General features: G+C 49.8%; 1 protein-coding gene across 1 annotated transcript in view; it reads left to right on the top strand.

Annotated features, from left to right (window-relative positions):
- Positions 1–525: 525 nt before the first annotated feature.
- Positions 526–15,136, top strand: part of Slco2b1 (solute carrier organic anion transporter family, member 2B1) — a 50,046-nt gene continuing 35,435 nt past the window's right edge. The window contains exon 1 of the mRNA XM_013013965.1: positions 526–719. Coding sequence (XP_012869419.1) covers positions 620–719 — 100 coding nt within the window. The 5' untranslated portion in view covers positions 526–619. The remainder of the gene's footprint in view (positions 720–15,136) is intronic.

Raw genomic sequence — 15,136 nt, forward strand, 5'->3', positions numbered from 1 at the left:
CCAGGCCCCATGACCAGATCCCCCCCCCCGCAAAAAAAGAGAAGGAAACTGTACACTGAAGAGAAAATAGGATGAAATGGAAGAGTCTAGTTAGCCCTGTTAGAAGGTTTCTTGATATCTTACTACACTGAGTCTTAGAGTGAGTCCTGGGTCAGGATTGAACTGGCTAGTGCCTCAATTCATGCTCCATCTGGGGCTGCCACTTCCAGGGCAAGGTGTAGATTTTGTAGCACAACATTGAGGCAGTGGTATCCAGGGAAGGCCACTGCTGGGACCAAAGAACTTAGGGTAGGGGGGTGGAATGGATCTGAGAGAAGCCTGCAAGCTGTTAAGCAGCTCTGGGGTGGGCTGTCCAGTCTGGATGAGCTGGAACAGCTGAGCCTGGGGAGGGAGGGAGGGAGAGAGAACACTCCCTCTTGGACCCCCCAGTTGTCTTGCTGGCTCATAACTTCTCGAATGCTTGGGAGATGAGCTGCAGCCAGCATGGGAATGGAGGAGCCGGGCCAAACTGATGCTCAACAGGATGGGGCCTGTTTCTCAGCCACTAGCTGGGGAAACACAAGGAGAGAGAGACTCCTCATGGTCACCGTTTTCCCAGCCTCAGCCTTCCCATCTGCAGATGGGGATTGTTGAATTCAATGAGTTCTCTCTTCCTGTCTACATGGACCTGGGTACCAGGCTTCCATTGTTGCTGACACTGGATGGAGTTCATAAGCCAGGTACGTGAACCTCTCTGAATGGCACACTGCTGCTTTCCTTGAAGGATCTAATGGGGGCACAAGTGGGTCTGCAAAGCAGGGGTGTGAGCCCTGTGTCTGTGGGGGCTGGGGAAACCCAGGCTCTGATAGAGGCCCAGCTTGTTGCTGGACTGGCCAGAGCTCATTTATAGATATTTGTTCCCTGGCTGCAAGCCACAGGGAAGTGGGTACTGAGGTGCTGAGGAGGCAGCTTAGTGCCTTTTTCAGGAAGGATCCTTTGGCCTCTCTTCCTCTTCTCACCTCAGCCTCCTCATCTTCTGAACCTTCTCATTGAGACCCTCAGAACTGTCCTGGAGTTTCCGGCTTACTCTGCCATCTCTACTCAACTGAGGGGAAGGACAGAGATCCAGAGAGGACAGGGGATTTGCCTGAAGCCCCACAGCAGGATGGTGACAGAGTTGGGTCCAAATTTGAGCTGTTATGTGGCGCCCAGCATTGCCCCATTGTACCCCAAAGCAGCTGGTCCTAGAAGACGGAGTGTCCTGTTTTGTCTGGTTTACAGGCCTTAGTGGGTTGAAGAGGCTCCCATTCTGCCAACAGTTTTACAAACAGCATCAGGCTTGGCATGAGACACAATGCTGGCAAACGTTGTGAGCTCTGAAAGCTGCAGAGTTTTGCAAGTCACACAGGCTTTGCCAGCAGCATGAGACTCTTTAAAAAAAAAAAAGAGCATCAAGTTTTGTAAACAATGGAAACCCACAAGATGGTATTGGGACCCCATAAGTGTTTCAGAGCCGTACACACCAGGTGCGGTACCTTTGAGAGCGAGTGTTGGCTGGTGGTTGAGCTGGAATGAAAAGCACTGTGGCCATACTTCAAGCCCAAACCAGTTTTTAGACCTCAGACCCAAAGTCCAGGAGTCCTAAGTTAGATCTGGCCACTCACTCCCCTATGTCAAATAAAGAGGCAAAAAAAAAAAAAGGAGATTTATTACAGGCAGACATAGGAAGACATCTTTCACTGTCTTCAGAGGTACCCCAAGCTAAATAGGGAAAACTGGGGCAGGGAATGAGAAGGGCTTGCAGAGTTAAAACAGACCTAGATATAGCCTAGTTAATCATGAGCTCAGTCTTTGTCGCAGGAGGAATTTTGGAGTTTTCTCATAGTTACTACAACAGAACAAGAACAAGGCGGGTCTCCTGAATGTGGAGCTGTTTGCTTTAACATAGGAAGACATTGCTTGCTTGAGGGGCAGTTTGCCTTCCACACAAGATGCTCATCTGAATTGTCTCTTTCCCCCTGCAAACAAGGTGATCACAAAGGGACTGCTGCAAAGAATGGCTCAGATCCAAGGGCACGGATACAAAGTTGGGGGGCTTTTAGCTCATTCACAGACCCAGCAAAAACATCTTTTAAGTTGTCTCTTACAAAGCCTGAGCTACCACTCTCTGTGCAATTGTTAGCCTAAGTCTCAGAGGCTCTGGGCTACCTGAGCCTTGCACCAGCGCTATAGCTCTGAGTTCAGGAATATTCTGGTCCCAATAAGTACCCTGCCAATTCCATGTGTAAAACTTCTTCAGCCTCTGAGGCTTAGATGGGAGCAATAGAGAATCTAGAAGTCAAAAGAAATCTTTTCTTTCTCAATGTTGCACCTGCGCTTTCAAGTCTAGGAAGGTCCACCTCTGTCCGTCTCCATGAGATCATACAGTGCTGACTTTAAACTGAGGGACTTGGAGTCATAGAACGAAGCTGACTTTTCCAAGAGGATCAGGAGCTGTACTTTCTTCCTCCCTCCCTTCCCTTCACTCCGCCAAACCTCTTTCTTATTATTTTTTTTTGGGGGGGGGCAGTCATGGGGCTTGAACTCTGGGCCTTGGTCCTGTCCCTGAGCTGTTCAGCTCAAGACTAGCACTCTACCACTTTGAGCCACAGCACCACTTCTGGTTTTAATTGGAGATAAGAGTCTCAAAGACTTTCCTGCCTGGTCTGGCTTTGAACCACAATCCTCAGATCTCAGCCTCCAGAGTAGATAGGATTACAGGCGTGAGCCACCTATGCCCAGCTTTCTTTCTTTCTTGTGAACATGAAACAGTACTGGAGATTGAACTCAGGCTTGGGCCCTGTCCCTTAGCTCTTTCACTTAAGGCTAGCACTCTACCACTTAAGCCATACCTCTATCTTCACCTTTTGGTAGTTCATTGGAGATAAGAGTCTCCTGGACTTTCCTACCGCCCTCCCTACCACCCCTGAGTGGTTTTGAACTTTGACCCGCAGATCTCAACTTCCTGAGTAGATAAGATTGCTGGCCCAGCCACTGGTGCCAAGCAGGGGTTGTGCTTTTCTCTCAACCCAAAACAGCTACTGACCTCTCTCAGTGGCCACATGCTCACCTCTCTGGTCTTTCAAAGACTTCTTCAATCTATACAATGTTAGGCTTTCTCCTGAGTGCCTACTTAATGCCAGTGAATTTCAAACCCTCAGCTTTAAATTGTACCCTATACAGCCATGGGAGCCAAGTGGGTGTAAGTTTAAATAAGATTAGTCTTTGCCAGAGAACCAAGAGGACATCCAGGTAGGAAAACAAAGAAAGGTTTATTGTCAGGAAGGTGGGGCGGGGCCAGCAAGACTCCTCACAAGGGAGAAGTAAAAAAATGCACAAGCTATTGTCTGGGGTGACCTATACAACCTAGGAAGTTTAGGAGGGGCTAGAAGGGGCTAGGAGGCAAAGACCCTGGTTGGATGTGAGGGCCAGGGGCTTCATCATGGTGGACTAGGATTTATGGCTGCTGCCCAAGTAGTAGATAAGGGGTCCTGCAACTGCCCAGACCTGAAGGTCACTCTGAGGGGCTCTTGTTGCCTTATATGGTGATAGCTGCCCCAGAGGACTGTCATTCCAATGTAAAGGGTGTTGGAAGTTGATCATTTACTGGTTTTGCTATAAAGGCCTGTGTTGCCTAAGAAGGGAACATGCTAATCTGTGGAGAAGGGAAGGAGTGGACTAAACTAAGGGAAGGGAGCTCATTTTGCTAACAGTGGGGCTTCTAGAAGTTTCTCGACCATTGCACCAAAGCTAGACTCAAAACCTATATCCCCCAGCTTTACTTTTGACTAAATAGATTTGGGGAAAATCAGAATCTTTCTCTGAGGATTCAGCCTGGGATTCAGCCTGAGTCTGGCATCAGAGGTCCAAGGTACAAGCTGATTACCAGAAAAGTGACTGAGATTGACTAAGTGTCTAGTATGTAATTTCCAGATTGGCTGGGCCCCAGGGAGCCTTGTGTTGGCGGGAATGTGTGGTGCATGCTGGAAACGTAGGATTTATTTTATTTTTTCCTGCTCTACTCTGAGCAACACCTCTGCCACTCCCTTCTCCAGACTGGGTTCAGGACCTCCCACTTGCTAGGCAAACACGTGGGCCTTTTGCTCTTTAGTTTGTTTTTCAGATAGGGTTTAACTCTGGAGCTGGCCTTAGACTGAAATCTTCCTTCCCCCTGGCCTCCAGTCATAGGTGCTGAGGTTACTGGTCATGTGGCCTGACCATGTCCTGCTCCAGGCTTGGCTTCTTCAAGGCCCAGTGAACTTTTGAAAGAGCAGTACTGCAAGGGAGGATTCTTGTATTCTTTGCAGATGAGGGCAATGACGCTTGTGGAGGTGTTGAGATTTGCCTAAGGTCCCTCAGGGATGCTAGCAGAAGATGGGAGCCCTCCAGCTGGCTGCAGAATCTCTGTCCTCAGTCCAGAAATCTCAGGGGATGTCACATCTGTTCTTCTGCTCCCCTTCTTCCCTATCCCACCCCAGCCCTGTCTTCGGTGGCTGTGATGAATAGAGTGTCTACCATGAGTCCCCCAAAAAGGTGGGCATGTTACCTGAGTAGACAGGGTCAGTCCTTGGAGCTTGTTGGCGGTACTCAGAGAGGGGATGAGGGCTTAGGTAGTGATGGAAGACAAGGGCTCAGTGCAGGAGCAAGCGCTGCCCATGGCTCATGGAGGACCAAGAAGGCAAAGGGTTCAGTAGAAGGGACTCAGATGAAGACTGTGAGTACATCCAGGAGACTGGGAATTCTGGAGTGTTTGTCCCCTGAATAGCCCTAGGGCTTAAGGTGTAACATCCCTTGTGTAATACCCACTTCTACTGCTATCAGACAAGGACAGACAGACAGACAGACAGATGGGAGCCTGCAAAGAAACCAGGCTGTCGGAGCCACTGACTGGAGGCTGCTGCTTCCTCCCTGTGGGGGCACGGTGGGGGGGAGAGGGGGGAAGAGAAAGGGGGGCTGAACCTAAGTAAGCCCCACCTCCTTATAGACTCTGACCCTGGCTGTCCCAGCCAGAGGTCTGGGATTCACAGAAGAGAGGAAAGACAGGCAGACAGAGAAGCAAGTGCTAGGGCAGAGATGGGGGCCCAGAGCAGAGAGAAAGAGGAAGGAGCAAGTGAAACAAGGAGACAGACACTTGCAGAGGAGGTGGTGTGAGCAAGACCTGCCCAAACTGTCCACTGTAGCCAAAGAAGCAGGGGCCAGTGCGTGGATTTCCTGCACCAACGCATCCTGCTGTGGCTCGAAGCTGTCTCTGGGGTCCCTCCGTCAGTGCTTCCTCTCTGCTGAGCACCAGGTCCTGAGACTGAACTAGGAGCTGGAACTCACTGCATTCCATAGTCATGGGGCCCAGAATAGGTAAGTTCAGGCAAAGGGAGGGAGCATGGGCCTTGGGAGGGGCTGGGGGAGCAGGGCTTCCTTCTCAGGGAGAAGGGACTGAGCAGGGAAGGGAAGGTGATGGGTGCTGACTCTGGGGAGCAGAAAGGTCCATGTTTACTCAGGTGGAGGCAGGAAGGGAGCCCAGCCAAACCGCCTCATGCTACCTAGAAATGGGGGACAACCAAAAGGCATGCCCCTTCTTTTCATCTACTAGCCGGAGAAGGAGGAGAGGTAGAGAAAGACAAAAAAGGCAGAAAACCACAGAGAAGGAAGTCAGAGAGAACAGGTCCAAACAGACAGACAGACAGTGATCAACAGGTATTACCTGAGCATCAGGCTGGTAGGAGGATCAGGAGAAGAAAGGATCACTATAGAGACCCTGAGAAACAGAGAAACAGGAGGCCAGGAGAGCAAGACAGGCAGAGAGCAAGGGACAGACAGATGGGAAATCACACAGTGTTCTGGCAAGATCAGGTGGAAAAAAGTGGAGAGAGAGAGAGAGAGAGAGAGAGAGAGAGAGAGAGAGAGAGATCTGCAGAGTCCTAATTGGGCTGGCAGTGGAGGGGAAATGTCTACAATTCTCTAGAAGCCAAGCTTGGAACTCAACAAGGAAAGTACCTTAGGGTAAGGCGATGTTGTCTCGTAGGCTGGAATAAACAAGATGTGTTCAGACTGAGCACCTGGGGCAGGACATATGTAGAGGTCCCCTCTGGCCTCCCTCGATACTTCCTGCTCTGGGTCATCCAGACAAGCCCCTCAGACAAGCCCTCCCTTGTCCCAGAGCTGTGTCCTGGGAGCTGGCAGTGAGGATCTTAAATGAGGACACAGACCCAGCTGAGGTATAGCCCCAAATCAGGGCAGGAAGGGCTGGGTGTATGCTTCCTCCCAGGAGACCTTACAGGATAGGAGAGAGTGAGATCATTATTGGGGATTGGGTTTGGGTTTTTTTCTTGGTTTATTTTTATTGTTTGGTTAATTTTTTTTGGAGACATAGTCTCAAACTCTCAATCCACCTTTGTCTGCCTCCTGTGTACCATGCCCAACATAGGAAGACTTAGTTTGAGGGGTGAAGGCAAACTGAACTCCCAGTCAGCCTGGCCTCCGTATGACTGCAAGGGTTAGAGACTCCATAATGTGGGAAGGACCAGAGACTTCCATTGTTCTGTGCTTGCTCCCCAGCCACTCCTCTGTCCCTCCACCTGACTAGTTTAGAAAAAAATATACATGTGGTCCCTGCTGGCCAGCTCTGGAACTTTCTCTAGCTGCCCCTTGACACATATATAGCAGGAAGCTGACCCCAGTGCCCATGCATTGAGTAACCAGAAGCCACCACTAGTTGGCTGAAGGGTGAGAGGATGCAGGTGGGGCAGGAGACAGAGCCTGGGAAGAAGAATCAGGAGCCAAATCACCAGATGTCTCAGGAGCACCAAGGGTCAGCCACAGCTCTGCAGAGCCCCACCAATCACCCAGCCACATGCCCTGAGGCCTTGTGGGCATGGAGGGGTTAAAGAAAACAATCTCCCTCTCTATGTTCCTCACAGTATGATCCACAAAACCCACTCTCCCACCTCCACCCACTTCCCATTTTGGTGAAACTTAATCTTTTCCCATTCCTCCACATGCCAGCTCCTTCAGGAAGGCTTTCTGGTGGATTCCCCCTGGAGTAACCTCTGCCAGCCAGTGTGCACACGCAACCTGACCCATGATTGAAGTCCATTCTTCCTCACTTGCAGGGTTGCAGCTGTTTATTTCTACAGCTGTTCCAATGTAGCAATGCCTTATGTTCAAATCTCAGCTCTGGATTTCAGTAGAATGTTCTCATCTCTCTGTGTGTGTGTGTGTGTGTGTGTGTGTGTGTGTGTGTGTGTGTGTGTGTGTGCTTGCATGCTTGTTCTGGAACTTGAAGTCAGGGCCTGGGTACTGTTTCTAAGCTTTTGTGCTCAAGGCTAGCACTATATAACTTGTGCCACAGCTCCACTTCCAGTCTTTTTGTGCTTCATTTGAGATAAGAGTGTCATGGACTTATCTGCCCTGAGCTGGCTTTGAACCTACATCTTCAGATTTCAGCCTTCCGAGTAGCTAGGATGACAGGCATGAACCACCAGAGTCCAGGTGTAATTGTCTTTTTAATAGAAGAGGAGACTGATGCTCAGAGAGGGAAAGTGACTTGTACAAGGACACACAAGAAGTAAAGCATCAAAGTGGGGCCAGGACACAGGATGGCCTGCTGCCAAAGCTCTTTCTTCTCTATTTCATTGTCCTTCCCCAGACTGCACATTGCTGCCTTTGGCTTCCTTAAGCATTTCAACACTGGCTCCAGATAAAGCAAGCTGTTCCTTCAGTGTCAATGACAGAGTGGACATCTGGGCGGGGTGGGGGGAAGGGGTTCACTTCATTCCAAGTTGGGCTGGGCCTTGCCTGTTGGACCAGATTTCAGACCACCAAGATCCAGATGGTGAGCTGGACTTGTCTGTCGTGAATTCGATGTCCAGTCTGTTCCTGTCCCTTCTTGGAACTCACAACCTTTATCTGTGCTGCTGTGGAGAGCAGAGCCTTGGTTGGAGTGGCAGGGCTGGGCCTTCCTGTTTGTTATCTCCAGGGCAACCTGAGGATGGTGCTAGTGTTCTCATAGACAGTGTCCAGCGTCCGGGCACTACTGTTTGAAACAATGGGGCCCAATGCCACCACAGCACACTGGAGGAGGCCTGATTTCATCTGTTCCTGAGATCTCAAACTCTGCCCAGTGCTGAGCAAAGATGGGATGTGGGCAATCACAATGCATAAACTACCTTCCCACCCTCTTTGCCCTGACCATGAAACTCTCTTTCCTCTTTCCCTCTATCCTTTCTTAGAGTCCTGAAGCCTGCACTGAGCCAGCTCAGTGCTATTACAAGAGACCCAAGGTAAAATTACTTGTAGCTCCAACCCTCAGAAGGCTGAGGTTGGAGGACCATGAGGTCGAGGCCAGCCTGGGTTACATAAAGAGATTCTGTCTCAAAAAACCAAAGGAAGGGAGAGAGTGTCCAAACTTTAGGCAGCAGAAGTGGTGTCCTCTCTCAGTTGGGGGCAGGTAGGAGTCCAGAACAGGGGGCCCTGAACAGGACATGTATCCGGGAGAGCAGATGGCACTGCAGGGGCTCCAGACCCTTGTCAGAACCTGGCATGTTAGTAGGGACAGTGAGCTTTTGGGTGCAGTCACATTTAGGGAAGTCACTGATCAACATCTCAGAAAATGAAGTAAAAGAAATTGACGGGGCTCATCATGTACCAAGTTAGGCATGTGGACTTTGTCTTTGAGCTATGGACGATGATACGTGTGCTTCAGTGGTCCAGAGAGAATCTCATCGCAGGCCCGCTCACATGTACAGCAGCATTTGAAAGGAATCCCATGTCCATTTTATCAATGGAACTCAAAGCTAGAGGGCCTAGGCCATCTTCCCTGGATGACAGAGCCAAGCCCTGCTGGAGTCAGAGCCCTCATTCCCTCTACCTGCCTTGCCTTCTTTCCTCAGTGGTACTGCCATCTCCCCTATGTCCAGCCCATGACTGGTGGACAGACACAGGTCTTTTCCAGACTCTCCCTCTCTGGTGCCTGAGCAGCTCTGAGACATCGTTTGAACAGGTGCATGGAAGCTGAACCGTGTCAAGGACTGGCAGTTTCCAAGATGCACAGACTTGTTTGGGTCAATGAGGCCCTAGCTCAGGGGTGATGAGCCCCTCCCAGAGCCTGGGTGCCACATGGAGGGGAAAGGGGGTAGTGTAGTCTTGAGCTGACTTGCCTCTGAGGCTCTGCTTCTTATTTTAGGCCTAAGGAGATCCACTGGCTGCCCTGTGGGCTCAGGGTTCCCCCTTTCCTCCAAACAGACCGGAGTCCCTATGTTTAAGTTCATCTTGGGTGTAGATGGGGCAGCCAGGGTCAGGCTGGGAACAGAAAGTCCCAGCACAGGGTCCCTGACCCAGCTTGGAAATCACCAGAGTGCCTGTCCCCTTCCTGCCCCCTGGCTGTCTCCCTCAAGAAGGAACAACTGGATGTCCTCTGGACAGACCACTCAAGGGTCCTGCCAGAGGAATTTTCCCCAAACGACAGCCAAGCCTAACGCCCACCCAGAGAAACAGCCCTCCTCTCTTCCTACTTGAACTCTTTCCCTTCCATGATGCTGGGCTAATTACATTGTTAACTGGAGCCTCAGACCTTGCACTGCTCCCATCTACCTTAGCAGCCCCTGCCTGTATCTCCAGCTCCAGCCTTCATGCCTCCCTCCTTTGGCTAATTCAGCTCAACAATCATGCTCTTGGGATGAGAATGGGCTGAAAGATGGCAAGTGCCTTGTTGGGGAGGAAGGACTGGCCCCTGGCTGAGGGTACGGCTTGTGCAAAGGCTCAGGGGTAAGAAAGAACATGATGAACTTGGAGAATAGCCAGAATCTGGTGGGGCAAGAGGATAATGTGCTCTGAGGTAAATAGATGAAATGTGACTGGTTCTCTATGACCTTGAACCTGAGATAGGGAGTTGACTCCTCATTCTGCACCAGGCTGGGGAGAAGGAAGGGAGCTGGCTGTAGCTAAAGACTTCGGAGCACCAGGTACAGAGCGTTTCCCTCGGCCCTATTAAAGTAGCTATGGGCCACTGCTTCCTTACAGAGAAGGAAACTGAGGCTTGGAGAGGCTGAACAAGTTTCCCTGGGCCGCACAGCTACCATGTGGCAAAAAAACAAATATTTGAATCCCAAGTCTTTGGCAGTGAAGCTTTGGGGAGGGACCTAACGTGATCCATGAAAATGGGCGACCAGAACATAAAGGGCACAAAAAGCAAGAGAACTGTGCATGCTATCCTGAAGTAGGACCATGCATGGAAGGGGGGGTGGTCTGACCTGAGGGCATGAACTGTGAAGGGGGCTGCCTGCGAGGCTCAGACTCCTGGAAGCTGGCCCCCCCTCAGAGGTGTCTGTCCCCATGGTCAAGGAGGGATGGGCCCAGGGTCTGCTAGGGCAAGTACTTCCCTCCTTCCAGCCTGTTCTAGAAACCTGAGGTTTTAGACACTAGACCCAAGCCCTGAAGTTGCACATGTCAAGTTAGGCCGCTCACCTCTCATAAAGTGAGGGTAACAGTGAAAGGGAAAGAAAGGAGATGGATTCCAACAGCACTCCACCCCATCCTCAGCCATTTTTGGGGTACAGGCATGAGCTACAAACTTAAATACACAGGGATCTGAGGGCTGGAGGAGAGAAGTTAAAAGACCCCCCCCATAAATTGGACCTGTTTGATTTTTATCTGAGTCCTTACTTTGGGGAAGAATCTTTAGAAGTTATCTAAGTTATTATTGCTATCATCCTGAGCCAGGATAAACAAGCCATTCCTGTGTCTTTACTGGAGGGAGGTGTGGGCTAAGGAAGCTCTGTTGTGTCTTAGGGGTAAAGCTCTCCAAGGACATGTACTGGGCTGCTTGTGTCTGATTCTCAGTGGTGTGGCTCAGGGAGATCACAGTGTGGATAAAGTGAGTACTTATTCTCATTTCTAGAGCCAACCAATCACTAGCTCTGTCCCTGCCATGCTGCCCCTGGATAAAATGTAGACCTCTTTGACTCCATTTCCACATCTTTAAAATGGCTAACCTGGCCTTAGATTTCTGTTCAGAGGACTTCCTCAAGGCCAGCTTTGCTGGGGATGCCAGACAGGGAAGCCTGCAGACAAAGGGCCTAGACCAGGCAGGTGGTCACCCCAGCCAGCCCCAGAGAACTGCTGTGAGCTTGGGCAACACTTTAAACAAGCTGAGTATTGTCATCTGGGAATTGGAAATCAATGTTGCCAGATCAATCTGCTGATCTTTCCAGAAAAAAAAAAGCCCCAAATCTGGAGTTTATGTGAAATGTCCAGATTTTCAGGTGGTGGCAATTAACAGAAAAACACTCAGCAAGCCAGCATTGTACAAGTGCCAAGATGATATTCACCCCAAGTGCACCTCGCCTGGGGACCTGGAGCCTGGGATCTCCTAGCTATAATCTCTGACCTACGCTACCTCTCTGACCTCTGCTTGGCCTAACAAAGCAGTGAGAGGGTCCTGTAAGGAGGCTCTTCCTTCTCCTTGCATAGGAAAGTTATGAAAAAAACAAAGAAGGGCTGGAATGCCATGAGACAGTGGGAAGGACCTGGCAGGGATTCCAGGAAGGGTCAGGGGTGGTGAGTGAAGGAACAAGGAGCCAACAGAGTGGGGTATACTACAGAGCTCCGAGCTGCTTCCAGGAGGAGGTTAGAGGGTAATGCTGGTTTGAGGCTCCCAAAGGAAGGAAAATAAGTTATTCTGAGCTTGGTGGCCAGACCTACAAACAAACTTACTGGAGAGTTTGGAGCAAAGGCTGACTGACAAATCTGGCACTGGTGAGGCAGATTCGAGCTGACAGAGGTCATTTGCCCTCCAGTGGTGCACCTGTGCAGCCTTTACTCAGTCATGAGTGGTGAGGCTCATTATTCTTCTCTTATTGTGGCTCAGAATCTTCTAGTCATCAGCCCCAAGGCACATAAGGTCTGTGACTGAGAATCTTGGTTACCTGCTTCTGGGCACACAGGGTTGGAGTGGTCCTGGGTCTTGCTACCTGTGACAGACAGACTCGAACATTCTTTCCTACCTTGGCCCTTCCTGGTCCTGAGAAGCCAGAGCCCTCCTGAGCCTTTGTCTTGGCATGTGCTAATACCTATGGGCATTTCTCCTGAAGGAACAAATTCAGGCCTTGGTGGTGAGTTCTGGCCCCCAAAATGCTGTATTCCAGGAAACTGAGAGCCACATACATGGCCTCTTTGACACTCTCCCAACAGCAAGCACTGACTGTCCTGAGATCTGCCTCAGTGACAAGACTGTCCCATAGAGCATCTGTGACAAGTCATAGGACAGAAGCTGGATGGAAACAAGAATTGGCCACACAGAGATTATCTTTGCATCGGTTCTAAGACCATGGGTGAAAACATCCTCTTATACTTGCCTTTATTTTATTTACTTATTTATATTTACCTTTTTAATTTTTTATTGTGAAAATACTGTACAGAGGGGTTACAATTACATGAGCAAGATAATGAGTACATTTCTTATCAAGCATTGTAGTCTCCTCCTTTGTTTCCCCTTCCCATCCCATCCTCCCCCTATATTTACCTTTTCTGTGTGTGTGTGTGTGTGTGTGTGTGTGTGTGTGTATATACCAGTAGTGGAGCTTGAATGCAGAGCCTCAGGCTCTTCCTTAGCTTTTTTTGCTCAAGTCTGGTACTCTACTGCTTGAGCCATACCTCCATTTCTGGGTTTTTGCTAGTTAAACAGATAAGAAGCTCTCATATTTGTGTTCCCAGGCTGGCTTCGAACCTTGATCCCTCAAATCTCAGTCTCCTGAGTAGTTAGGATTACAGGTGTAAGGTACTGGCACTCAGCTTACAGTTGCCTTTAGGGGCACAGAAATTGGACAGGTCTGGGTTCCAGTCCAAACTGCCATTCCCAGCTCCAGGACCCTGGATATCTCTTCCTCCCTCTGAGCTATTTGCACATGGGTATCATAGAGTCCTAGGAGAACCCTCAGAAGATGGTTAAGGAGCTTGTGGTGGGGGGTGGGCAACCTAATCCTGCGCACAGCGACATTCCATCTATAGCAGCCCACACTGAGGTCACAAGGTAGAGCTAGCTCCTCCCTGGAGACTGGCTGTACCAGGCTGGCTACGTCCATAGGTATAAAGGGAGCAGAGAACAGGAGCTTCCTCACCTTCCCTCCACACCCACTCCTCCCAGCCCTCCGCCTTGAACTTTTGCCTCATTCTCTCATTCTAGATGTAGCAATGCTTATTGCTACCGCTAAAAGCAAGAATGGAAGTAGGCAGAGGGGTGTGGGCAGACAGACGGCTGACAGGACTGACTGCCTCACCAAGAAGGAAGAAGCATTTAGTGAACACTTTCTACATGCATTGTATTCCAATGTAGCTCCCCAGACGTGACTGATGCAACCTGCCAGTGAGCTCGAGTTCACACCGTGTGCAAGAAAAGGGCCAGACCACTGCTTTATCCCCCATCCCCACCCCGGTGGTCTCAGCAGGCGGCAAAACTGGTATGGGGGAAGAAATGGAAATCTGTTTTCAAGCTTTTCTTTTTCTTTTTTTCTCCTTATTTTTGGTTGGCCATGGAGCTTGAACTCTGGGCCTGGGCACTGTTCCCTCAGTTCTTCAACTCAAGGCTAGCTACTTGAGCCACAGCACCACTTCCGGTATTCTGAGTGATTTATTGGAGAGAAGAGTCTCACAGACTTTCCTGCCTGGGCTGGCTTTGAATTATGATCCTCAGCTCTCAGCCTCCTGAGTAGCTAGGATTACAGGTGTGAGCCACCGGTGCCCAGCTTTGTTTTCAAGCTTTTTAAGGCCAGGAGGAAGAGAGTAGCTGGAGGCTCCATTGGGATAGAGTAAGAATCTCGGTACAACTGTGGTTGTGGAAACCATGAGGGGAGGATTTTGTGGGAAGGGACTCAAAGATTCCAAGGAACTGGGCACTGGTGGCTCATGCCTGTAATCTTAGTTACTCAAGAGGCTAAGATCTGAGGATTGCAGGTTGAAGCCAGCCCAAGCAGGAAAATCTGTGAGGCTCTTACCTCCAATTAACCACCCAAATTCCAGAAGTGGAGCTGTGGCTCAAGTGCAAGAGCACTAGCTTTGAGTACAGAAACTCAGAGACAGTGCCCAGGCCCCAAGTTCAAGTCCCAAGAACAGCACCAAAAAATGAAAAAAAAAAAAGATTCTGAGGACACTAGGCATAGTGGTACATGCCTATAATCCCAGCACTCAGGAGGTAGAAGCAGGAATAAGATAGGTCTCAGGTTCTCGAGTCCCATCTGGCTTGGGCTACATAGTAAGAACCTTGTCAAGAAAGAGAGAGAAAGAAAAAGAAAAAAAGAAAGGAAGGAAAAGAAAGAAAGGGCAGGAAGAGAAAGGTAAAAGAAGAGAAATAAGAAAAAGAAAAGAGTGTGGGAAGGATGAAGGGAGAGAGAGATTGAGAGAAAGAGATTGAAAGAGAGAGAGAGAGAGAGAGAATCAGACCATCATGAAGTCCCCGTGAAGAACATTTGCTTGGGCTGGACCAGCTGGGGAGAGAAGGAACATTAATAAGGAGCACTGCACAACAGCATTGTGTTAATGTGGTGGTAAGAGTTGCTTTCAGTGGACTTAGTGCCCAGGTTGAATTCGAAGGCAGGAAGCTTCGGTTCTCTTGAGTGCTTTCTGCACTAGGGAGGAGGACAGAGCTCCCTGCCCTTCAACTAAGGAACCAAAGGAATAGCTGATCAAAGAACACAAGCAGGGCTGCAGCCAGGGACCCAAATTCAGGCCATCCACTAGGTGGACCTCCATAGTTAGTGAGGTGCTAGAGGAGAAGGTTCCGATTTCCCCAGGCCTGTGGTTGGGGGAGATGATCCAGAAGTGATGACAGATCTGTCAGATGTAGAGAAGCTAGAGGTAGTGGCTCCAGCTGGGCTGTGTTACCTGACTCTGTGTGTGTGTGTGTGTGTGTGTGTGTGTGTGTGTGTGTGTGTGTAGATTTACCAGGAAAAGAAGAGAGGATAAGAAAATGGTCTTCACTGGAGATCTGCCTGTGACAGGTACTGGGCTAGGTGCCTTCATGCCTCTCCTCTTTGAAAATGCATGACACATAAAAATTTGAACGTGTCCAGGTGTGGTAGTACATGTCCGTAATTTGTGAGGCTGAGGCAGGAAGATCGTGAGATTGAAGCCA

Source organism: Dipodomys ordii, unplaced genomic scaffold (assembly GCF_000151885.1).
Source record: "Dipodomys ordii isolate 6190 unplaced genomic scaffold, Dord_2.0 Scaffold22, whole genome shotgun sequence".
In the NCBI taxonomy this organism is placed as follows: Eukaryota; Metazoa; Chordata; class Mammalia; order Rodentia; family Heteromyidae; genus Dipodomys; species Dipodomys ordii.